Source organism: Cydia amplana, chromosome 15 (genome assembly GCF_948474715.1).
Source record: "Cydia amplana chromosome 15, ilCydAmpl1.1, whole genome shotgun sequence".
In the NCBI taxonomy this organism is placed as follows: domain Eukaryota; kingdom Metazoa; phylum Arthropoda; class Insecta; order Lepidoptera; family Tortricidae; genus Cydia; species Cydia amplana.
In genome coordinates this window covers 8,248,823-8,274,582 of record NC_086083.1, presented here as the reverse complement: position 1 = coordinate 8,274,582, position 25,760 = coordinate 8,248,823, and the positions used below count along the sequence as shown (strand labels likewise).

General features: G+C 37.0%; 2 protein-coding genes across 2 annotated transcripts in view; both read left to right on the top strand.

The window, feature by feature from the left end:
• Positions 1-17,787, top strand: part of LOC134654582 (malignant T-cell-amplified sequence 1 homolog) — a 48,786-nt gene extending 30,999 nt beyond the window's left edge. Inside the window, exons 2-5 of the mRNA XM_063510049.1 lie at positions 13,918-14,070; positions 15,752-15,852; positions 16,935-17,136; positions 17,634-17,787. Coding sequence (XP_063366119.1) covers positions 13,918-14,070; positions 15,752-15,852; positions 16,935-17,136; positions 17,634-17,715 — 538 coding nt within the window. The 3' untranslated portion in view covers positions 17,716-17,787. The remainder of the gene's footprint in view (positions 1-13,917; positions 14,071-15,751; positions 15,853-16,934; positions 17,137-17,633) is intronic.
• A 636-nt stretch (positions 17,788-18,423) lies between these two features.
• The window catches only part of LOC134654597 (electron transfer flavoprotein-ubiquinone oxidoreductase, mitochondrial), a 29,688-nt gene continuing 22,351 nt past the window's right edge, over positions 18,424-25,760 (top strand). Inside the window, exons 1-3 of the mRNA XM_063510066.1 lie at positions 18,424-18,483; positions 18,848-18,952; positions 22,001-22,113. Coding sequence (XP_063366136.1) covers positions 18,450-18,483; positions 18,848-18,952; positions 22,001-22,113 — 252 coding nt within the window. The 5' untranslated portion in view covers positions 18,424-18,449. The remainder of the gene's footprint in view (positions 18,484-18,847; positions 18,953-22,000; positions 22,114-25,760) is intronic.

Here is a 25,760-nt window from a genome sequence, read left to right as displayed (position 1 = left end):
TCATAATGAGTTCCGATGGTAACAGCGACGAAGAAATTAATTGTACTCCGCCGGGATTGAGGGCGGAGGCAGAATTAGCAATTAATAACTTGTTGCCGCCAAAATCAAAGGAGAAATACATGAACACCTATCAAAATTTTATAAGCTGGAAGACTGACAAAAATGCCCACGGTTTCTCCGAGAATGTATTTCTGGCTTATTTTACGGAACTGGCAAGAACCAAAAAACCCTCGACATTGTGGGCAATGTACTCAATGCTTAAAGCGACTATACAGCTTAAGCAGAACATTAACATAAAAGACTATGTTAAGTTGGTTGCTTGGTTAAAACGCCAGTCTACTGGATATAAGGCAAAAAAATCAAAAATATTTACCTCCGAAAATGTCCAAACATTTCTAAATGAAGCACCCGATGAAACATATCTGGCCATAAAAGTAAGTAAATATGACAACTTTTTGCATTCATCATAATCATGCCTCATGCCTAATTGCTTTGCTTAAGTTGACAGGTAACTTGAAAAACTTTATTTGTATAACTAAATGTTTGTTTGTATTTCTTATTTATATAATTATGTACATATTTACTACTTTGCCTAAATAAAAAAAAAGATTACATTAAATCAAAAAGTAAACTAATCTAAAACTATTCTTTTTTGAGTGGTGTATTTTTTTATTTCATTGCATGTTTGAGAAAAGCACTATACATGCCTAGCCGTGAAAAGGTCTTGCCGGCTTCGTATCACTATCAGGCCTCCCTACGGTCGGCCGGCTATACCTACTCACCCGGCAAGCCCTTCTTTCCCGGCGTCTGCAGTAATGTACTATACCGCAAACCGGAACAAAATCGGTCGTTCCGTTTTGGAAATTAAAACTGCCTCTCAGGACAGGAAAACGTCGACGGGAAAATCCCATCGACGCTTCAAACTTCAAAATTTGGTTTGGCTCGACTTCAAAAAATTCATATCAGTAAGTAGGTAACGCGTTTACAATTATGTACATACTTGAAAAGTATAATATTTCATTCTATCCTTTTTGAAGTCTGTTTACTTTCTTTATTGCCTGTTAAAAAAGAATTTATTGCCTATTCTTTCCTGTAAGTAACTGTTGATACCTAAAAAAAACTCATAAGGCAATCAGCATTAAAGACATAATGAAATGACCTAAAAACACTGCAAATACCTAAACCCACATATATATTTTGCTCATAAAAAATATTGTTTCGTGTGACAAATAGCAGCTGTATGAAATTGCTTTTCCGCTTGGCGAATCGATATAAATAATAATGCTTATTCAATTCGTGTCGTTTGCGTGTCGCGTCGGTGAAATTTAGATGGCTTTTTATTTTATGAAAAAAAAAAAATAGCAAACGGGGTTAACCAGGAAACGAGCAGACGAATCACCTCATTGGAGGTGTATTGTGTTCCCATGTGCCCCCGCGGGGCACAGATGGGAATAGGTGCATTCATGTGAATAATTTTTCCTACTTAAGTAAAGTATGGCGGCGCTCTCGTGAACACACACACACTGACATACACAAATGATGTTTACATGCTTTAAAGTTTAAGTACGAGTAATCAAATCTATTTATTGAGAAGTAATTGAGAGGTAGGTACAGTCACCTGCAATAATATGTTACAGAACGAAGGCCACAAAAATATCTGACGCGATCTTATTTGTAGAGCCATAAGAGCGCGTCATATTTTTGCGGCCTTCGAACAATGATATTATATAACCATAGATAGGTTATACTCATACTTGAGGAGCACAAAAAATGCTTCCATATTTATTTCTGTACCTACGAATAAATCTGTTATTTTGGATTAATTTTCTCATTCCATCCATCTTTGTCACACTTGTTGTTAAACATAAGGTCGTCTCTTTCTCTTTCGGAGTGCGGGAGCTCGTTAGCACGTGCACATTTCTCGCTTGTCCAGCCGCGTTTAAAGGCAACTTGTCCAATTTGTCACAAGGTAAGCGCTTCAATTTTGGAACGCCTATAACCTATCTTGTGTTATAAATATAAATCATTGCCTTCGAAGAGTAACATATATTATTGCAGGTGACTGTACTTAAGAATTTTTACACGTTTTATTCAAGGGCAAAGGCCATAAAAAAAAAATCAGTTTCCTCGATAGAAAAATCACGAATACATGTCTAATTTTGATTTATTTTCATTTGTAAGTATGTACATATATCGTTAATTCGCTACCCTGCATGTTACCCTAGCAGTATAATTTTAGTATTAAAATAGCGAATGATATAGCCGCGGAGCAAATTGACGAAAAACGTCAAAACCCGCACGAATCTGCGTAATCTTTTGTTCCTTTCTTATTTGAGAGCCAACAGGAGTGGTAATTTCTCCATACAAACGTACTCGACTGTTTCCTCCGTGGGTTTTGAAGCTAGAGCAATGATTTTTTCAACACAGATTAATATTGTCAATATCTGTGTCGGGCCATTTTGCTTATTTTAATATTTTTGTTTCTTAAGGCGCCTAGAGCCCTTCAAAAATGGCCAAAATGGCCTAATTGACTATGCCGCAATGGGAGGCGTGGTATTCAATACTGATATCAATTAGCCAAAAAAGAAAAACGGTCCGACACAGATAATTTTATAATCATTTAGATTTCCAAATTTGGTTACGATTGGTTAAGTTTTGGAGGAGGAAACAGTCGAGTACGAAACCTCGATTTTTGAGATTTTTACGCAGGATTTTTCGCCTTGTCTTTATCGCACTAGTTTTAGGAGCCGCTTCCGTTAGCGAGACGGGTATATTTACCTAAAATATTTAAATCTCAGCTCCTGTTTCGTCTTAACGATGGGGTTAGGCGGTCGAAGTATATAAATTTAGCAAATGAGCAAATGGCGCCATCATAGCTTGCCCTATCAATACCTAGAATAGTGTCAAATTTTTGTTTTTTTAATGCCCTGGATGCCAGCCTTTTAAGCCAAATCTCATGGAAAAAGGGGCAAGCTATGATGGCGCCATCTATCCAAACCTTTGACAGTTGCCAACCCCATTCCAATGGGTTTCCAAAAGGACCAAAAGCCTATCGAAGCGTAGTTGTCGTTATCGTTCACATCCTTAATCCTTGATCGTCGTGTCCTGGTTTAGTTAGATAGTAGTTAACAATCGTTATTTTCACATGATTTTTCCGTATTTCAAATGGAACAGGATCCATTTTAGCCCACTTTAACAGTATAACAAAATTGTAAACCATTTTATCGTTGCGGTTCCAATTCATTATTCCTAAAAATAATAAGGTACATTTTTGAACAAATTAACGTATTTAATAGTTTTGAAACATTGGAGACAATATCCGTTCAGCTGTTTATTGTAACTATTTTAGTCAATGTGATTATAAAAAAATCGATAGCTATATGTTTTGTCGATAATTATGATCAGTACGACCTATGATAAGTATATATGAGTAGGTACTTACTCGTACTTACATATTATTTTAGTATGACTTTAAATTCAGTTTAATAACAATTATAACGAAAGCAATATTAGGGGTCATATATGTTCATATCATATTAATTATATTTATCTATCCTATCACCACAATAGAGTCGTGTCAGATATTTGTGAGCACCTTGTCCGCTCTGATATGTCTCAATGACGACAAGACAAGAAAAAATATACTTAGAGGTGTGTTTACTAAGGTAAGTATTCAGTGCCCGACGCGTGACGTAAAACAATCGATTTGGTTCAAGGCAGTGTTGGCCGAACGTTAATCCCAATTACCATTAAAAATTAACCATTGAAAAGGTTAATTCGAATTAACCATTAACCATTGAAGGAAAATTAATTGTCAATTCGCATTAACATCAATTTGCATTAATATTAATTTATTTCGAACCATTAAAAATTAAAAAGAATTAATGGTTAATGCTTCACAAACCATTAAAAATTAAATCAATTTTTAATGACAATTAAAAATATTATTGATAATTATCAATTAACAAAAATATATCGTAATTTTATAAAGGCGCCCGTTATTTTTATCTAGCTAGTGGACCTCAGGTTTGGTGCAACATAGAAACACGCCGTTTGGTCATCCGACTCGTCTTGATGAGCACTTGGGAGACCAGTACCCAAGATAGAGCTGATGCTGAACCCTGGGTGTACCTAGTGGAATTCAGGTTTGGTGCAACATACACATACGCCGTTTAGGCTATTCGACTCGTCACAATGAGCACTTGGGAGAGCAGTACCCAAGATGGAGCTGATGCTGAACCCTGGCTGTACCTAGTGGAACTCAGGTGTGGTGCAACATAGACACACGCCGTTTAGGCTATTCGACTCGTCACAATGAGCACTTGGGAGAGCAGTACCCAAGATGGAGCTGATGCTGAACCTTGGCTGTACCTAGTGGAACTCAGGTTTGGTGCAACATAGACAAACGCCGTTTTGGTCATCCGACTCGTCTTGGTGAGCACTTGGGAGAGCAGTACCCAAGATAGAGCTCATGCTGAACCCTGGCAGTACCTAATGGAACTCAGGTTTGGTGCAACATAGACAAACGCCGTTTTGGTCATCCGACTCGTCTTGATGAGCACTTGGAGAGCAGTACCCAAGGTAGAGCTGATGCTGAACCCTGGCAGTACCTAATGGAACTCAGGTTTGGTGCAACATAGACAAACGCCGTTTTGGTCATCCGACTCGTCTTGGTGAGCACTTAGGAGAGCAGTACCCAAGATAGAGCTGATGCTGAACCCTGGCTGTACCTAGTGGAACTCAGGTTTGGTGCAACATAGACACACGCCGTTTAGGCTATTCGACTCGTCACAATGAGCACTTGGGAGAGCAGTACCCAAGAGGGAGCTGATGCTGAACCTTGGCTGTACCTAGTGGAACTCAGGTTTGGTGCAACATAGACAAACGCCGTTTTGGTCATCCGACTCGTCTTGGTGAGCACTTGGGAGAGCAGTACCCAAGATAGAGCTGATGCTGAACCCTGGCAGTACCTAATGGAACTCAGGTTTGGTGCAACATAGACAAACGCCGTTTTGGTCATCCGACTCGTCTTGATGAGAACTTGGAGAGCAGTACCTAAGATAGAGCTAATGCTGAACCCTGGCAGTACCTAGTGGAACTCAGGTTTGGTGCAACATAGACACACGCCGTTTTGGTCATCCGACTCGTCTTGATGAGCACTTGGGAGAGCAGTACCCAAGATAGAGCTGATGCTGAACCCTAGCAGTACCTAATGGAACTCAGGTTTGGTGCAACATAGACAAACGCCGTTTTGGTCATCCGACTCGTCTTGATGAGCACTTGGGAGAGCAGTACCCATGTTAGAGCTGATGCTGAACCCTGGCTGTACTTAGTGGAACTCAGGTTTGGTGCAACATAGACACACGCCGTTTTGGTCATCCGACTCGTCTTGATGAGCACTTGGGAGAGCAGTACCCAAGATAGAGCTGATGCTGAACCCTGGCTGTACCTAGTGGAACTCAGGTTTGGTGCAACATAGACAAACGCCGTTTTGGTCATCCGACTCGTCTTGATGAGCACTTGGGAGAGCAGTGCCCAAGATAGAGCTGATGCTAAACCCTGGCAGTACCTAATGGAACTCAGGTCTGGTGCAACATAGACAAACGCCGTTTTAGTCATCCGACTCGTCTTGATGAGAACTTGGGAGAGCAGTACCCAAGATAGAGCTGATGCTGAACCCTGGCAGTACCTAGTGGAACTCAGGTTTGGTGCAACATAGACACACGCCGTTTTGGTCATCCTACTCGTCTTGATGAGCACTTGGGAGAGCAGTACCCAAGATAGAGCTGATGCTGAACCCTGGCAGTACCTAATGGACCTCAGGTTTGGTGCAACATAGACAAACGCCGTTTTGGTCATCCGACTCGTCTTGATGAGCACTTGGGAGAGCAGTACCCAAGATAGAGCTGATGCTGAACCCTGGCTATACCTAGTGGAACTCAGGTTTGGTGCAACATAGGCTCACGCTATTTAGGTCATCCGTCACATCTTGAACCTGCAGGTACTGCCAGGGTTCAGCATCAGCTCTATCTTGGGTACTGCTCTCCCAAGTGCTCGTCAAGATGTGACGGATGACCAAAACGGCGCTTGTCTATGTTGCACCAAACCTGAGTTCCATTAGGTACTGCCAGGGTTCAGCATCAGCTCTATCTTGGGTACTGCTCTCCCAAGTGCTCATCAAGACGAGTAGGATGACCAAAACGGCGTGTGTCTATGTTGCATCAAACCTGAGTTCCACTAGGTACTGCCAGGGTTCAGCATCAGCTCTATCTTGGGTACTGCTCTCCCAAGTGCTCATCAAGACGAGTCGGATGACTAAAACGGCGTTTGTCTATGTTGCACCAGACCTGAGTTCCATTAGGTACTGCCAGGGTTTAGCATCAGCTCTATCTTGGGCACTGCTCTCCCAAGTGCTCATCAAGACGAGTCGGATGACCAAAACGGCGTTTGTCTATGTTGCACCAAACCTGAGTTCCATTAGGTACTGCCAGGGTTCAGCATCAGCTCTATCTTGGGTACTGCTCTCCCAAGTGCTCATCAAGACGAGTCGGATGACCTAAACGGCGTGTGTCTATGTTGCACCAAACCTGAGTTCCACTAGGTACTGCCAGGGTTCAGCATCAGCTCTATCTTGGGTACTGCTCTCCCAAGTGCTCATCAAGACGAGTCGGATGACCAAAACGGCGTTTGTCTATGTTGCACCAAACCTGAGTTCCATTAGGTACTGCCAGGGTTCAGCATCAGCTCTATCTTGGGTACTGCTCTCCCAAGTGCTCATCAAGACGAGTCGGATGACCAAAACGGCGTTTGTCTATGTTGCACCAAACCTGAGTTCCATTAGGTACTGCCAGGGTTCAGCATCAGCTCTATCTTGGGTACTGCTCTCCCAAGTGCTCATCAAGATGAGTCGGATGACCAAAACGGCGTTTGTCTATGTTGCACCAAACCTGAGTTCCATTAGGTACTGCCAGGGTTCAGCATCAGCTCTATATTGGGTACTGCTCTCCCAAGTGCTCATCAAGACGAGTCGGATGACCAAACCGGCGTTTGTCTATGTTGCACCAAACCTGAGTTCCATTAGGTACTGCCAGGGTTCAGCATCAGCTCTATCTTGGGTACTGCTCTCCCAAGTGCTCATCAAGACGAGTCGGATGACTAAAACGGCGTTTGTCTATGTTGCACCAAACCTGAGTTCCATTAGGTACTGCCAGGGTTCAGCATCAGCTCTATCTTCGGTACTGCTCTCCCAAGCGCTCATCAAGACGAGTCGGATGACCAAAACGGCGTGTGTCTATGTTGCACCAAACCTGAGTTCCACTAGGTACAGCCAGGGTTCAGCATCAGCTCTAGCTTGGGTACTGCTCTCCCAAGTGCTCATCAAGACGAGTCGGATGACCAAACCGGCGTTTGTCTATGTTGCACCAAACCTGAGTTCCATTAGGTACTGCCAGGGTTCAGCATCAGCTCTATCTTGGGTACTGCTCTCCCAAGTGCTCATCAAGACGAGTCGGATGACCAAACCGGCGTTTGTCTATGTTGCACCAAACCTGAGTTCCATAGGTACTGCCAGGGTTCAGCATCAGCTCTATCTTGGGTACTGCTCTCCCAAGTGCTCATCAAGACGAGTCGGATGACCAAAACGGCGTTTGTCTATGTTGTACCAAACCTGAGTTCCATTAGGTACTGCCAGGGTTCAGCATCAGCTCTATCTTGGGTACTGCTCTCCCAAGTGCTCATCAAGACGAGTCGGATGACCAAAACGGCGTTTGTCTATGTTGCACCAAACCTGAGTTCCATTAGGTACTGCCAGGGTTCAGCATCAGCTCCATCTTGGGTACTGCTCTCCCAAGTGCTCATTGTGACGAGTCGAATAGCCTAAACGGCGTGTGTCTATGTTGCACCAAACCTGAGTTCCAGTAGGTACCTACTGCCAGGTTTCAGGGTCATTTTGTTGTCTCATTTTAAAATATCACGACCTGATAATTCACTGAAGCTTGTATTCATATGCTTATTTTTAATTTTAATACCTAGCTCCAAGTTTCTAAGCAATAGTAACATTAATTATTAGTTTATGAAAAAATTGATTTAATTGCATTAAACGTTAATTTAGATTGACAGTCAATGTAATTAAACGTCTCAAAATTCAATTCTAATTAACTTAATTTAAATTGATGCGTAATGCAATTGACTAATTGCGGATTTAATGGGTAATGGAAATGATTAATTGTTAATTAGAATTACACATTACGGCCAACACTGGTTCAAGGTCTGTGTTTACTGTTTATGTTTAATATCAACATTAGTCTGCTACAGTCACAGGCTACAGTACAACAGTACACACTTGTTTTTTGTGTTTGTAGATAATAGATAAACAATCTAAAATTTGATAACACCTAGGTACCTACGTCCTATTACGTATTAAATTGCTGGAACTGCCTTGTTGATTGAAATTTTCAGCTAATAGTTCCGTTTTAGTTTATTATTAGATTGATTATTATTTGTCTGTCTTTTGGCTTTAATTTCTCTTTGGCCTATACTTGTGTAGATGGCGACACCGTTTGATATTTAAAGCATCCGGACTCTATGATTTAAAGAGTTAGTCATTATATGGAGTTCTAAAAATAGGTAATAAAAAAAACATTTATCCATATTTATAGGTTTTTTTGATTTTTATTCATTTTCATATTTAGTTTTAGTCCTGTGTCGAAAGATGGCAGTAAATTTACGGTGATTACAAAATTTAGTATGACAATAAGCCTCTATCTATACACTCTTCTCTTTGGTATGTCTTTGGTATAATTGGTATTAGGAAGAACAGCGCGCCGTCTATGCCCTTTCCATGACCTTTCCATAATGTTTACGCGGCGAGTCGTCAATCTCAATAGGGTAATAATAATACCTACGACATATAGGCAACGTGACATAGAGCCATGGAGGCCTATTCTAATTTAATAAAATAAATAAATAAATATTATAGGACAATTTTACATAGACCAATAACAATAATCGAATTTAAACTACCTATCGTGAGTCATACTAACCAGGGGTGTTGCGGATGCCGATTTTTTGACATCCGCGGATGCGGATTTTTAAAGGCTCACATCCGCGGATGCGGATGCGGATGCGGATGTCAAGATAGGTACATAAAAAACGTCAAATATTACATTTTAGTAATTTTTATTTCAAAAAACCGGCCAAGTGCGGGTCGGACTCGCGTTCCAACGGTTCCGTTAATGTACGGATAGTGGGACTTAATAGTCCCACTCACGCTTGACTGTTAATTTCTAATAGGTTTTTTTGGCTAGTGACTAAATTACCTAGCAGTCTAGCACTTACGCCGATGCTAAGACGTTCCTGTACCGACCTGTTCCACATCCGCATCCGCATTAAATCCGCATCGATTTTATGCGGATGCGGATGCAGAAGCGGACGTTGAAAATAATGCGGAAGTTCCGCGGTTGCGGATGCGGATGCGGCTATTCGCAACATCCCTGATACTAACTATGGCAACTAAGTTAGGTAATACAGTTAAACGGTATTATTCGTTACCTTTAAGTTAATAACACAATAGCATACCTAATAGTCGGTATCTGAAGTGACCCTGCCAGCTGCCTACAAAGCTGGAGGTCCCGAGTTGGAATTCCGGTACAGTCATGTATTTGTGTGTGTACTGTAGGTAGGTAAATTGATGTTTTCTATCTATAGAACTATTTATATCTATATATATAAATGCAAGTGTCCTGACTGACTGACTGATTCATCAACGCAGAGCCGAAACTACAAAAGCTAGAAAGTTGAAATTTGCACACTAGGTTGCATTTATAAAGTGTACAAGAGATAAGAAGCTATTTTGAAAAATTCAACCCCTAAGGGGGTTAAAAAGGGGATGAAAGGTTGTATGGGGTACAAGTTTTATTTTAAGCTAGGAATTTGAAACTTTGTAAAAATGTATTATATTAAAAAACAAGAAAACTAATTTCAGCGTTTTTGAAAATTCATCCCCCAAGGTGGTGAAAAAGGGGTTGAAAGTTTGTATGGAGATCAAATATTTTTCGAGTGTGGGACTTGAAACTTTGTATATGGGGATATTATTATAAGACAGGAAAAGTAATTTCAGCGTTTGTGAAAATTCATCCCCTAATAGGGTTAAAAAGGGGTTGAAAATTTGAATCCATTACAAATGCTTTGAAACTTCTTAGAAAGGCACAGTAGCCGATTACAAAATAAAGTAATTGGGACGTTTTTGGAAATTCAACTCCTAAGGGGGTTAAAAAGGGGATGAAAGTTCGTCTTGGGGTGCAAATTTCATTTTAAGCTAGGAACTTGAAACTTTGCAAATATATATTAAATTTAAATACAAGAAAACTAATATCAGCGTTTTTGAAACTTCATCCCCTAAGGTGGTGAAAAAAGGGTTGAAAGTTTGTATGGATATCAAACATTTTTTCGAGCGCGGGACTTGAATCTTTGTATTTGGGGATATTATTAAAAGACAGGAAAAGTAATTTCAGCGTTTTGTAAAATTCATCCCATAACAGGGTTAAAAAGGGGTTGAAAGTTTGTATGTGGTTCAAATTTTATTTTAAGCTAGGTACTTGAAACTTCGGAAAAAGATATATTATTAAAATACAAGAAAACTCATTTCAGCGTTTTTGAAAATTCATCCTGTAAGGTGGTGAAAAAGGGGTTGAAAGTTTGTATGGATATCAAACATTTTTTCGAACGCGGGACTTGAATCTTTGTATTTGGGGATATTATTAAAAGACAGGAAAAGTAATTTCAGCGTTTTGTAAAATTCATCCCCTAACAGGGTTAAAAAGGAGTTGAAAGTTTGAATCCATAACAAATGCTTTAAAACTTCTTAGAAAGGCATAATAGCCGATTACAAAATAAAGTAATTGCAACGTTTTTGGAAATTCAACCTCTAAGAGAGTTAAAAAGGGGATTAAAGTTCGTCTTGGGATGCAAATTTTATATTAGGTAGGAACTTGAAAATTTTCAAAAAGATATTAAATTTAAACACAAGAAAACTAATTTCAGCGTTTTTGAAAATTCATCCCCTAAGGTGATGATAAAGGGGTTGAAAGTTTGTATGGATATCAAACATTTTTTCGAGCGCGGGACTTGAATCTTTGTATTTGGGGATATTATTAAAAGACAGGAAAAGTAATTTCAGCGTTTTGTAAAATTCATCCCCTAACAGGGTTAAAAAGGGGTCGAAAGTTTGAATCCATTACAAATGCTTTGAAACTTCTTAGATAGGCATAATAGCCGATCACAAAATAAAGTAATTGCGACGTTTTTGGAAATTCAACCCCTTAGGGGGTTAAAAAAGGGATGAAAGTTCGTCTTGGGGTGCAAATTTCATTTTAAACTAGGAACTTGAAACTTTGCAAATAGATATTAAATTTAAATACAAGAAAACTAAATTCAGAGTTTTTGAAAATTCATCCCCTAAGGTGGTGAAAAAAGGGTTGAAAGTTTGTATGGATATCAAACATTTTTTCGAGCGCGGGACTTGAATCTTTGTATTTGGGGATATTATTAGAAGACAATACAAGTAATTTCAGCGTTTTGTAAAATTCATCCCCTAACAGGTTTAAAAAGGGGTTGAAAGTTTGTACGGGGTTCAAATTTTATTTTAAGCTAGGAACTTGAAACTTCATAAAAAGGTATTATTTTAAAAAGGAAAAAAATAATTTCAGCGTTTTTGAAAATTTATATCTCAAGGTGGTGGTTTGTATGTAGTTCAAACATTTTTGTGAGAACGGGGCTTGAATCTTTGTGCAAAGGCATATTATTAGAATACAAGAAAAGTGATTTCAGCGTTTTTAAAAATTCATCCCCTAAAATGGTTAAAAAGGGGTTGAAAGTTTATATAGGGTTCAAATTTTATTTACTTCAAACTTCGTAAATAGGTAGTTAGGTAGTAGGTTTTATTAAATAGAGGACATGAAATTCTTCTAAGGGGGTTGAGAGGGATTATGTCGAGAACAATTTTATTTAGTTAGGGGCTAGAAACTTTGTAGGTTGTGAAAGACAAGTCTCATGCGTTGTATAATATTAATAATTAACAAATGATTAACCGTCCTACTGCAATATTTTGCTGCATAATGTTCTAAGCTAATGTAGAATATATAACCACCAATATACAAATCCACGCGTACGAAGTCGCGGGCAACAGCTAGTTTCTATATAACTATATCATTAAAATTATACAGTCAGACCGAGAAAAGTCTGCAGCGATTTTGATAGCCCACGCAGTGCAAGTGTCATTTTACACGTCAAATTTCTATGAATTTATGACGTGTATAACACTTGCACTGCGTGGGCTATCAAAATCGCTGCAGAATTTTCATGGTCTAACGGTATATTACATATATTTATTTATATCATTGTCTAACTAGTACCCACAACACAAGTCTTATTGAGCATACTGTGGGACTAGGTCGATTTGTATAAAATTGTCCTGTAATACCTATTTATTTATTTAGAAATAATGCAAGAGCAATTAAGCCTCAATAAACGATTGGAACCCCGCACAAAGATAACAAAAACACGTGACCAACGACGCGTAAGTAAATGGGGAGCGGATTTCAAAACGGCCTATTTCATTCCTAATGTCGTTTTATAATGAACCTTAATGGCTAACGTGTAAGGTCTACTTTTAAACAAACGGGGGATGGACTTAAGCCTTTTTGGAAAGTTAGTGAAAATTGATACGACATTGTACTGGGTAGGTACATACTGGGTGTCTTGATAACGTAGGTACGACTTTAGGTACTTTGAACTTGACGTACCAGTCGTGCGCACGAACGTTATAGAAAAAAAAACACTTTTTTTACAGTATGTATGTAAATAGGTATTACCTGGATACTAAGTCTAAAACTAAATGATAAGATCAGACTATCGATACTCAATTCGGCACCTATTGAATTCTTATTATCTCGAGTTACTTTAAGAAAATTCCTTTTATGTATCCCTATTAACATAGATCCATATTCAAATATTAAAATTAGGAGACTAAATTAAAGAACGCAATTTCAGCATTAAGCTGCAACAGTAACCTTTCATCCTAAGGATTAACTTAACGGTGAATTTTAATGAAATGTACCTATTATGTATTTCGCATATTTGGGAGTGAAGACAGATCAATCTGTTCTGGGGACAGCCGGCCTCAGTGTGAGTGGCCTTATAGTCGGGACTGTTGCGCCCTTGATAGAGACTGCACTACTAAACGGGGTTGGCAACTGTCAAAGGTTTGTATAGATGGCGCTATCATAGCTTGCCCCTTTTTTATGAGATTTGGCTTAAAGAGCTGGCATCCAAATCAAAAATTTGACACAAATATAGGGATTGACTGGGCAAGATATGATGGCGCCATCTGCTTAACACTTCGACCGGCCAACCCCATTCCATAGCAACTTTAAACTGTAGGTAGATATGTTACACGCGCGGCTATAACATGAGCTGACTTTTATACAACAAAACTCAGAAAAAACTTAACCTTTACCAGGCGTGGCTCACACCGCGATTTCGTCGCGTCGCTACAAGTATTATCATGCCGCGATCAGAAAGGGATTAGAAATAACAGATTTCCATACACTTACGTCAAAATCAATATGGATTGACAGCTATCTCAATCCCTTTCTAATCGCGATTCAGTAATACATGCGGCCCACACCAATTTTGGTGTCTAGCCATAGTAGTTGCCGGCGTTGCCGCGCACCGCTCCGGAACGGACGCCTGCTCGCGCTTGCGCCATCTTAGTGGTCATATCTGTCGTAATAGACGCGTTTTGTTAGAGAGTGAATCTTCTGTATAATGTATATCTGTGAATCTTCGGGGCCATTTTCAAATCTACGGACTATATCTAGTACTATTATTTATCCTGTGCCTTTCCTATCTGGATTCCAGGTTCGACGAAAAGGAGAGCATAAGCGGCACGCAGCAGCTCAAGTCATCGGTGCAGAAGGGCATCAGGGCGCGCCTGCTGGAGCTGTACCCGCACCTCGAGCAGTACATCGACCTCGTGCTGCCCAAGAAGGACACCTTCAGGATTGTCAAATGGTACCCAAGATGAACCTTGTTGCATAGTACATTAGGGTGACTTTCGTTTGCTTTAGAAAACAATGAAACAAATGAAATGCTACTTTTTCTACTCCAGCACTTAAATGTGTCAATTAAATGACTGACAGTGATATCTAAAGCAATGTCATTTGAATGCTTTGTCTATAGGCTCATAAGATGACTGCTAGCAGTCATCTTATGAGTATAATACAACTGCTTTATTTTTTTTAAAGATACAAGTTCCGATCATCTTGATTGAAAGAGGTATGTTTTCATTTACAATAATAACTCTTTGTTTTTTTTAATAATAACTCTTTTTTTTTAAAATAATAACTCAATTTTTTTTAAATAATAACTCTTTTTTTTTAATAATAACTCTTTTTTTTTTTTTTTTTTTTTTTTTTTTTTTTTTTTTTTTTTTTGCTGCAGCTGTCATAGAAAAAGTAATGTATGCAACAGCTCATAATTGGTTCTTAAAATTCTCGGGTCTTTTTTTACAAAACTCGACTACGTCTCGTTTTGTAACTTCGACCCTTGAATTTTAAGAACCCTTATTATATCACTGTTGCATAAACTACTATTATTTAGTTTTTGAAAGGTTCAAATTAGATTGAAACAGACTGTACATTGTAATGCACATTGGGCCTTACGAGGTTAATCAAAGTGGACAGGAAAAATTCACTGTCTTGGGTGGACCTTGAACCCACGTCCACTGGATCACTAGTACAGTGCTCTGCCATCTGAGCTACCAAGACCGTACGACTTTTAATTTATTTCTAATCCGAATAGCATCGTTCGCAGACGTCTCTGTTTGATACAAAATTAGTTTGATACCCAAGGTCTTCATGTCTTAATTACTTATCAAGGATAAGAAAATAGAGGTAGTTTAACGTGTTCTTCGCGAAGTTGTGGGCAGAGACTGGTTGGTGCTACCTGGTTATAACAAACTGGATGTCATACTACAGAAAAAAGCAGCATAAGACTGGATCCATTTGCCGAATAACCATGTACCATGTACCTATATTCTTTGGCCGAGAATAAGCCACTTCTATGATCACTTGAGCTTCCAAAGAGTAGAATTTTCTTTTCAACCCCGCTCTGTAGTCCACGGAGTCCTTTGAACCATTAGGTACCTATACCTAGGTACCTATAATAACCACAAGCGTTGACCGCAAGTATATCAAAAGCTTGTAACTTGTCATACAAGCGGATGTCACTTTTTGACAGCTTTTGTTATAGAAAGGGACTTCCACTTATAGGTATTACAAGTTACAAGCTTTTGATAAACAGGGTACTGGTTGCCTGATACACCAGTAAAGCCAGTATTTTTGCAAAGGTCCTCAGCCTGTTGTCTTACCAGCAGTGAAGAGTGACGGCGTCCGGGTATCAAAAGTGGATATCACAATAAGATTTGACTATAATTACGAACAAGTTAGTCTCTTATTATTATTATTATTTGTATCTCCTTTTTTTGGGATCACGGGCCTATAAATTCCGGTCTTTTGATAGGCTTGCGTGGGGATATAGATCCAACACGTAGAGGCCCCTTGGAGAGCTTTGACGAACAAGTTAGTCTCTTATTATTTAATCAAATTTGGAGTCATGTCCACATTATTCCGAGCAATGACGCCAATCTGTACGATCTCTGCTTATAATTTACTTATGTTCTCTTTGATTCCAGCCACGACCACATCGAGATAATGGTGAACAGCGCAGGAGAGCTGCTTTTCTTTAGACACCGCGAGGGACCCTGGATGCCGACATTAAGACTGCTACATAAGTGTAAGACTTTCTATATTATACCACGCTTTTTTCGAGACATGTAGGATACTGTTGTCGGGTTGTCTTTCTGTCCGCGACGCAGAACTAGCAGGGGCCCGTTTCTCAAAAGCTTTTAACTTGTAATACAAGCGGATGTCACTTTTTGACAGCTTTTGTCAGAAAGGGACTTCCACTTGTACCTATTACAAGCTACAAGCTTTTGAGAAACGGTCCCCAGGTGACAAAAGTGAACCGTTTTCTTAAAGAAATAATTGCTATGAATGTTATATTTACATCATTCCCACGGGAATTATTAATACAAGGATTTTATAAACTGAAATTAGATGTCATATACTAAATTGTCCAAGCCCTCCGGTGGTCAAGGCCGGAATCGATCCGGCCCTTACGCGGCTAAGGTCCTATTGGTCCTAAGGACCACTAGATCACCCGGCCACGGCGATACCTGTTCTAAATTCTCGAGTATCATCACTACATAGCATAAAACAAAGTCGCTTCCCGCTGTCTGTCTGTCCCTATGTATGCTTAGATCTTTTAAACTACGCAACGGATTTTGATGCGTTTTTTTTTAATAGATACAGTGAATAATTAAATAGTGATTCAAGAGGCAGGTTTATGTATAATTTGTTAACCTGTGCGAAGCCGGGGCGGGTCGCTAGTATGTAATAATTGAAACGCCTTTGACCAACCTTAAAGGGCGAGCAGTACGTGCTTACACCTCCTATACTTACGTTTCAATTTGTTTTATTTAACACATTCATTGCCACCCAGCCAAACAAGACATCCGCGCCAGGCCACAAACATTTCGTCATATAGCTGTAGTACCACGATCTACTATCGGGTCGTCCGGTCTGTGAACGAAATCATAATACACCCGATAGTCGGGTTTTCGGCACTGAATGTGTTCATTAAAAACATATATTCTAAACTGTTTAGACGACAACGGTTTCACTCACTTGAATTTTTAGTCGCTATTGGCGACATGTTCGGGTGGTTCGGGGGGTTCGGGGCTTCGGGTGTTGTCGTCTAAACAGTTTAAAATATGTCTTATGAAAGTTTAATATCGAACATATATTCTGTTTCAGACCCATTCTTCCTACCAATGCAGCAGGTGGACAAAGGCGCCATTCGCTTCGTTCTCAGCGGCGCGAACATCATGTGTCCCGGCCTTACCTCGCCCGGTGCGCGAATGTCGTCAGTCGACAAAGGGCAAGTGGTCGCCGTGATGGCTGAGGGGAAACAGCACGCGCTGGCTATCGGGATGACCTCTCTGTCTACTGATGACATGTAAGGCTGTTGCTATCTCACTATGCACCATGCACCTAAACGAGACAACATCATGTCGACAATATTTTACCGCATCAAAGTGCCTAATTCAATCTATAACCTGATGTTTACTTTGCGGAGTTCTTTCTTGTTCCAAAACGACATTAAGTGTACACTCAGCTGTAGCCAACTCCATCTGATAGAACGAGAGAGACGTACGTTGATTTAAAAAAATATCACAATTGTAATCATTAGACCTTTATCTAAACGTTGGATTTTCTGTTTGTTCGAGAAGAAATTTTATTAACTCGGTCTTAAATATCGTTTCGAAAATTATGTTGAGTGTACCTGTATTATGTTCTGGCAAACCCACTTTGACAGTAGAAAAAGGAGCGAAAGTCAAATTTTCTATGCGAGGACAACCCTTTTTACGGTTCGCGCCTACGTTTTTAAAAATTTGCCGCCTTTTCCTACTGACGGAAATGGCCTGCCAACCTATAAATAACTTTTTTTTTCAGAGCTAAAGTGAACAAGGGCGTGGGCATAGAGAACTGCCACTATCTCAACGACGGCCTCTGGCAAATGAAACCTGTGAAGTAAATCGTGCGCAGTAAATCATCTTGTACTAATATTTATGTTTTAAGTTTTTTAATAAATACTTCTTAGCTTACATTCAGTAGTTTCATTTCTAGTTTTCATAGCTTTAGCTAGAACATATTGTGTAGGTATATGTTGATAGGTATGTACTACATATTTATAACTTATCGTCTTTTTAGGGTTCCGTACCCAAAGGGTAAAAACGGGACCCTATTACTAAGACTCCGCTGTCCGTCCGTCCGTCTGTCACCAGGCTGTATCTCATGAACCGTGATAGCTAGACAGTTGAAATTTTCTCAGATGATGTATTTCTGTTGCCGCTATATCAACAAATACTAAGGACAGAATAAAATAAATATTTAAGTGGGGCTCCCATACAACAAACGTGATTTTTTACCGAAGTTAAGCAACATCGGGCGGGGTCAGTACTTGGAGAAGACTCCGAGACCACGGGGACAACGTCGTCCTCGAAACGTCGGAGGTAAATCTTAAAACTTAGATACGCGATAAGTCCCGTTGTATAATTTAATAATGTGTAAAAATCGTGAAAGTTTAAATCAGGATGAGTATAGGTTTCCTGGTTATTACTGACTGACAAATTAGTTTTATCAACTATAATTGAATTTATAAATATTTTAACATGATTGCGTTGGTGAAACGGAACGTTAACGTCAAAAACAGCAAATGAGCAAAACACAAACGTAATAGTGCAGTATCGGAACGCATGCTGTAAAAACATGGCGGCGGCAATTGTTAGTTCGGCTCGTCAGGGTAAATAAATGCTTTTTATATTAAACATTACATACTATCAAGCTTAAACTAGTTTTAAACTGGCTCTAAAAATGTGTTTTAAGTATTAAAAGTGTTACTTTTCATATATGGTACAGTTAAAAAGTTGTTTTACAGTGACGTTGCGTATCAGCTGTTTGTGAAGTTATCGTATTTTATGAATTATCTCAGTGTTTTTAAATTATTGAAGGTTAAGTTTAGTCGAAAATACTTCTATCAATGTTTGTTCTAAATAATTCTACAGTTCTGTTACGCAATGTAGTGTCAGAAACAAAAGTACAAAGTTCACTTTATTTGTTTTGATCGGTATTCAATTGTTTTGATTGATATTTTTTATACATTTCAGTGGGGAGGCTAACAAATGCTGCCAGAAGACTTTATTCAGACCAATTCCCGAAAATAACAACACATTATACGATACACCCTAGAGATAAGGACCCAAGATGGAAAGGTAAATTTTGTTGTGATAACAATTAGGGTTGTCTCATTAGATAATTGAGGTAATTTAATTACAGAATCATCGAATTTACCAGTGAACATTTCAAAATATAATTATTTCCATAGAATCATTTGCCTAATATTGTTGTGCAAGGTCAAGGACTTAACCATGAAATAATAATATAAACATGTGTTTCTATGTGGCATAATCATGTTGTTGGATGAGTGCCATTGGCTTAGATTTTACCAAAACAATTCCGCTCTTTGAAAGTGTTTAGTAATTTATACTAGGCTTTTTCCTACAAAATTCTGTATTTAAAAATGTGCATTATAAAAACTATGATTGCACCACATTTATTTCTTGTACAGAATAAAATACAATTAAATTAGCCTTCAGCTGTATTTAGCTACCCTCCTTCCAATTCGACAGCCCTACTAAAATTATCTGATACCTTTAAACGAGCAATTCTTGTTTATTTATTTATTTATTTATATATACATATATATATATTTCGGGGATCTCGGAAACGGCTCTAACGATTTTGATGAAATTTGCTATATGGGGGTTTTCGGGGTCGAAAAATTGATCTAGCTAAAGTCTATTTTTTAATTCGGTAGACTAAAATGACATTTCTTAGTATGAAATGACATTTTATGTTCATACTATGAACTGTCATTTCAGTCTACCGAATAAAAAAATAGATTTTAGGTCTTATCTCTGGGAAAACGCGCATTTTCGAGTTTTTATATGTTTTCCGAGCGAAGCTCGGTCACCCAGATATTTGTGTTAATAACACAACATTATCAAGATTGTTTTTCATTAACACTATAAATTGCAAAACAAATAAGAACATTTTTAAATGATAGCTTTAATTTATATAATCTTTATTACCACAGCTCGGCGGGGGTGAGCTATTTACCTTATAATTTAACATGTCTCACGTCAAATTAAAAGGTATATAGTAGGGATATACCAACTAGTCGCCGAATAGTCGGGAAAGCCGACTATCCGGCCTCATTTGTAGTCGGCCATTAGTCGGCGACTAGTCGGCAAAAATGGCCGATTAGTCTGCACTTTACAAGTGACAGAAAAACAGGGCAAAAAGAAAGAAACAGCAAATATTTACCATAAGCTTTTACCCAAATTCCTATTTAGGGTGCTTACAAAAACTTTTGTACGAATTATTGACTGTGTGGTCGCTTTCTTATTTCCGATTATTATTATTATTTATTATTATTTTATTTGATACACTAGCAGCTCTTGGAGCTGATGCGTGTATATCGAAGCACTTGTATTTTATTTTATTTTGCACTTTTTAAAGTTCTAAAATGTGTATCCAGTCTATTTTTGAAAATGTTGACCGATGGTGCACTAACAACAGTCTCTGGTAGAGAGTTCCACACATTTACCACACGATTCGGTAAGAAGTGTTTTCTAGGATTACTAGCACACGGAGGTTTGACAAGTTTTTTGGAGTGTCCTCTTAACCTTACATTCTGGCTTGATGTGTATAGGTCGATAATATTAGGAACATTGTAGTGTCCAGACAAGATTTTGTATGTCTCGATAAGATCGCCTCTCTTCCTTCGGTCCTCCAATGTTGTAAGACCTGCTCTTCGCTGAACTTTCTCCAGCAATGTGATGTCCTTTTTAAAGTAGGGGGACCATATCTGAAAAGCATACTCAAGTAAAGGACGAAGGTATGACTTATATATTCTAATAAATAGGTCCTTAGTAATTACATGGAATGCTTTCCGGATCATATACAGCATAGAATTTGCTCTCTTGGTGATTTTGGTTATATGCGTGTCCCATTTCAAATTATGTGAAATAGTGATACCCAGGTCTCTTTGACCAGCTACTGCTTGGAGGGGAACAGAGTCAATGTGGTAATTTAGTTTAGGGTTTGTTTTACCTATGTGGAGAACTGTGCATTGGAGATTGTCCGGTTTTTGTATGAAATATTGCCTTAGGATTATTTTTATATTTTTAGCGTTACTATAATATGACGAAAGGGGTAAAACGTTTGTTTTTAAGTGCATCTGAACCGAACTTAGACGAAACTAGTGATCTTGCCGACTAGCCGACTAGTCGGCTATCCGAGCGCCGATTAGTCGGCTAGTCGGCCAAATCTATAGTCGGTACATCACTAGTATATAGCTCACCCCCGCCGAGCTCTGTTTATTACACAGTACAAATGGCAGAATTAATTAGTGGAGCTTTGAGACAATTATATCATGTAGACATAGATAAAATAATAAACAAAATAAATGTCATAAAAATAGGCTCAAATTATTATATATTATATATTATTATATATTATTATATAAAAAAAGGAAAAAATGACTAACGCCTCCTAGGGCATTTTTTTTGTATTGTATATGACTATTATGTGTCGTAATAGTAGTGTGTCAACTTGTAAAAAAAACCGGCCAAGTGCGAGTCGGACTCGCGCACGGAGGGTTCCGCACCATCAACAAAAAATAGAGCAAAACAAGCAATAAAACGGTCACCCATCCAAGTACTGACCCCGCCCGACGTTGCTTAACTTCGGTCAATAATCACGTTTGTTGTATGGGAGCCCCACTTAAATCTTTATTTTATTCTGTTTTTAGTATTTGTTGTTATAGCGGCAACAGAAATACATCATCTGTGAAAATTTCAACTGTCTAGCTATCACGGTTCGTGAGATACAGCCTGGTGACAGACGGACGGACGGACAACGGAGTCTTAGTAATAGGGTCCCGTTTTTACCCTTTGGGTACGGAACCCTAAAAAGTGTAAAAACAAACACAAATTATAATAAGTTCATAGAAAGTAATTTAGTTTGTTCTTAGAAAATATTAACTAAAATTAAATATCAGTAATATAATCTGGTTCCCGCGAGAATTGGTAAATTTAATATAATTATGTCTAAGCCTAGGGGGTTTTCTACTTAAAATTTTATTATGCCTGGCATAGGAAAGTTATACAGGTAAAGGCACTCATCCATTCTAAATTTAAAACATACATTTTCAAATAGTTTTTGGCAGATTTTAATATAAAAATATCGTTTTTCAGATATAAATATGGAGCGTATGGCAGAGGAGACAGACATCCTGATCATCGGTGGTGGTCCGGCGGGCATGGCTGCGGCCATCAGGGCTCGGCAGATTGCAGAGGAGAAGGGAGCTGTAAGTTCATATTATATATGTAATATATATGCCAGTTTTCAAGGGGGCCTCCAACCCCCGCCCACCTGGGGGAGCATACACCTGCTGCGTGTGGCCGAGGGATCCTCTCTCGTATAGGGCTTTACAGCCACGAACACAAGTGTCGTAACCGGGATGCTGCTTAAACATCTGACACAGATGGTAAAGGCCTATTATATATGCCAGTTTTCAATTGAAAAAGTCGGATTAGAAGAGGACAAACTGAAATAACTCCCAGTTTAGGGTCCAAGGTTGAGACTGCCTTTTCCCAACTACCTCACTTTGTACACAAATGTCAAAACCTACCCTCATTGTCTATACGTACATAATAACAGAAACCAACCTGATGCAATGATTTTATATCAAGGACTAACTGAGTGCTTCTAATAAGTAGATTAATAGCATCGGTCGCAGACGTTTCTGCTTGTAAAAAAAAAAATAAGTAGATTAACGTTATTTTTGTCCTTGCGCGAGACAATAAATATAAAGCAATTATAAAATCATTGACTAGAAAAGAAACTTAAATTATACAAAAACAGTTTACACAACAAAAAAATCATTACAATAAGTACAATAACCTTTGATTCAAGGACCGGAAAACCCCTCTTTACGCTTAATCCTATCCATTCGGTAACCCAATCAATTCGGTTACCTTATCATTCGGTAACCCTATCATACTGTTACCTGATTGTAACGGTAAGCTTATTGAAACGGTAACCTTAACCGTTAACCGAGTTAATCTCAAAACGCCATCGCGTTAGGGTTTTTGTTAGGGGTTTTTAACCGGTTTTTATTCAGTTATGGTAACCTTTATTATCGGTTGCTTATTGGTTTGCTACATTCGTATTTAGTGATGTGCCGTCAGTCAAATACTAAGAAAAATTGTTAATAATAAATTAACTATTTTATAATAGTTTATTTTGTTATTTTTGTCAATTTTCTTAATTTTGCTTATTTTAATGTTTTTGTTTATTTTACTTATTTTGTTTATTTTGTAATTTTTTTTATTTAGTTTATTTTACTTATTTCATTTATTTTATTTGTTATTAATTTTGTTAATTTTATTTATTGTATTTATTGTATTTATTGTATTTATTTTATTTATTTTATTTATTTTATTTATTTTATTTATTTTATTTATTTTATTTATTTTATTTATTTTATTTATTTTATTTATTTTATTTATTTTATTTATTTTATTTATTTTATTTATTTTATTTATTTTATTTATTTTATTTATTTTATTTATTTTATTTATTTTATTTATTTTATTTATTTTATTTATTTTATTTATTTTATTTATTTTATTTATTTTATTTATTTTATTTATTTTATTTATTTTATTTATTTTATTTATTTTATTTATTTTATTTATTTTATTTATTTTATTTATTTTATTTATTTTATTTATTTTATTTATTTTATTTATTTTATTTATTTTATTTATTTTATTTATTTTATTTATTTTATTTATTTTATTTATTTTATTTATTTTATTTATTTTATTTATTTTATTTATTTTATTTATTTTATTTATTTTATTTATTTTATTTATTTTATTTATTTTATTTATTTTATTTATTTTATTTATTTTATTTATTTTATTTATTTTATTTATTTTATTTATTTTATTTATTTTATTTATTTTATTTATTTTATTTATTTTATTTATTTTATTTATTTTATTTATTTTATTTATTTATTTTATTTATTTTATTTATTTTATTTATTTTATTTATTTTATTTATTAAACGTAACCTAACCATTGTTCATTAATTTTTGTCATAAGCATTTATTTATTTAATTTTATTGTTAAACATTTTTTTTACTCTATTAAACATTTAGAAGACCTGACGTATTTTCCTTTATATAGTTAAATGTTCCCAAGTTTTAATGTAGGCATTCTGGGTTTCTGGCTTATATTTATATAGCTTGCACTTTTATACTACATACATTACTACTTAATTCCCTTTTACTCTTTCGGGTTTAAAAAAATCCCGTGAATTGGAGAAGAAAGTTTTGTTGGAATGTAAAAAGCATACTAAGTCTCAAGTCTCAAAGTTGGACTAAAAATAACTTGAATAAGAAGAAGAATAAGAACATACATTTTATTCTTATTCCAATCGATTTGAATAAGAATAATTCTTACACTCGTTATTTTAGAATAAAATAAAAGTTAATAAATCATGTCACTTTTATTTTATTAAATGAAAAATAAAAAACGGAATATTTATTCCAGGTGTAGGATTATTCTAAATAACGTTTTATTCAATAAGAATGTTATTCTGAATTAAGTTAACTTTTGTAGTACAATGTATATAGATAGTAAAATGAATGTTCGGTATTAAAACCTTCTCCGTTTAGTTATATTGATTTTCTATATTTAAAACATTGACATATTAAAAGAGTGTGACTTTTCTATTTAGATTTGCACCAAAAACATGTATTCTTTATTAATAAATAAGAAACAACGATGAGACGTGTTTAAATATACAATACATAATTACATAATACATAATCCACTTCAATGAATTTCACCCCTCTTTTCAATGGTCGGATTGATTTGAATTTTTTTTTGCGTAAAAGATTTTATTGTGATAGATAGGTACATTTTTTGAAGCCTTCGAAACGGTGATGATAATTTTATAATGAAGCTACATATAAAGTAAACTGCGAAATTATAATTATGATGGTTCAATGTATATTTCTTTGCGTATTAAGTATGTATTTTGTTTATTATTCCTATCAGCCTTGAGGTCATACGTATGCTATCTCTTTCACACCTACGGAAAGTGAATGAGATAGTAAATTACTGCAGGTAAGAAAAGAGTCCTACGCTTATCACTAGATTTGCAGAAAGTTGCAGGCGTGTTTCCACTTGAGACCGTCATTTATTACTCATTGGCATTACTCATTAATAGGATTAAGTCGTGGCGTGGTGAATTCTTTGTCAGCATTTGCTAAACACGTGCGGCAAGCGTTGTGTCAAACGATATTAATATCTGATAATTTCCGTCTAAATAATAAATGCAAATTTTAAATATCAGAAGAATATCGTCATATCGTGGGAAACGACAGGTTAAAAGAAATACGGGTATCGTCCAATACCAAGACTATGCGGCAGTAAATTAAATTTGTAAGATTTTATTGCATAAAATCAGGTATAAATTAGACAAGAAACATAGTAGTTTCTTGTCTAATTTACTTCTATCTATACGTAACGCCTATACGGCACCCAGACTGCATGTTTAATCCAGGAATATTATTTAGAATATAAAATCATGATCTGGGGGCACGGCAGTGCCCCCGCCAAGTCGAGCGCGAAGCAAACACTGCCGTACCATCCTTTACTGGAACCATTTCGCCGCATTTTCAGGACCCTATTTGAGAACCTCTGGATAAGACCAGAACGCAGAAATTTTCGTCATCCAGTAAGCTATAATCACATACTTAAAATCCAATTTCAAGTCTGTAGGTCATTTAGTTCCGAAGTTAAGCGAAAGCAAAGTTTCGCATTTATGACACTCATTCACTCATGATCATCAGAATAGAACTAGTACTTCCCATAAACTCAGAGAGCTGAAATTTGGTACAGAGTTAGGGTTTAATGGCCACATAAAGGGTACACC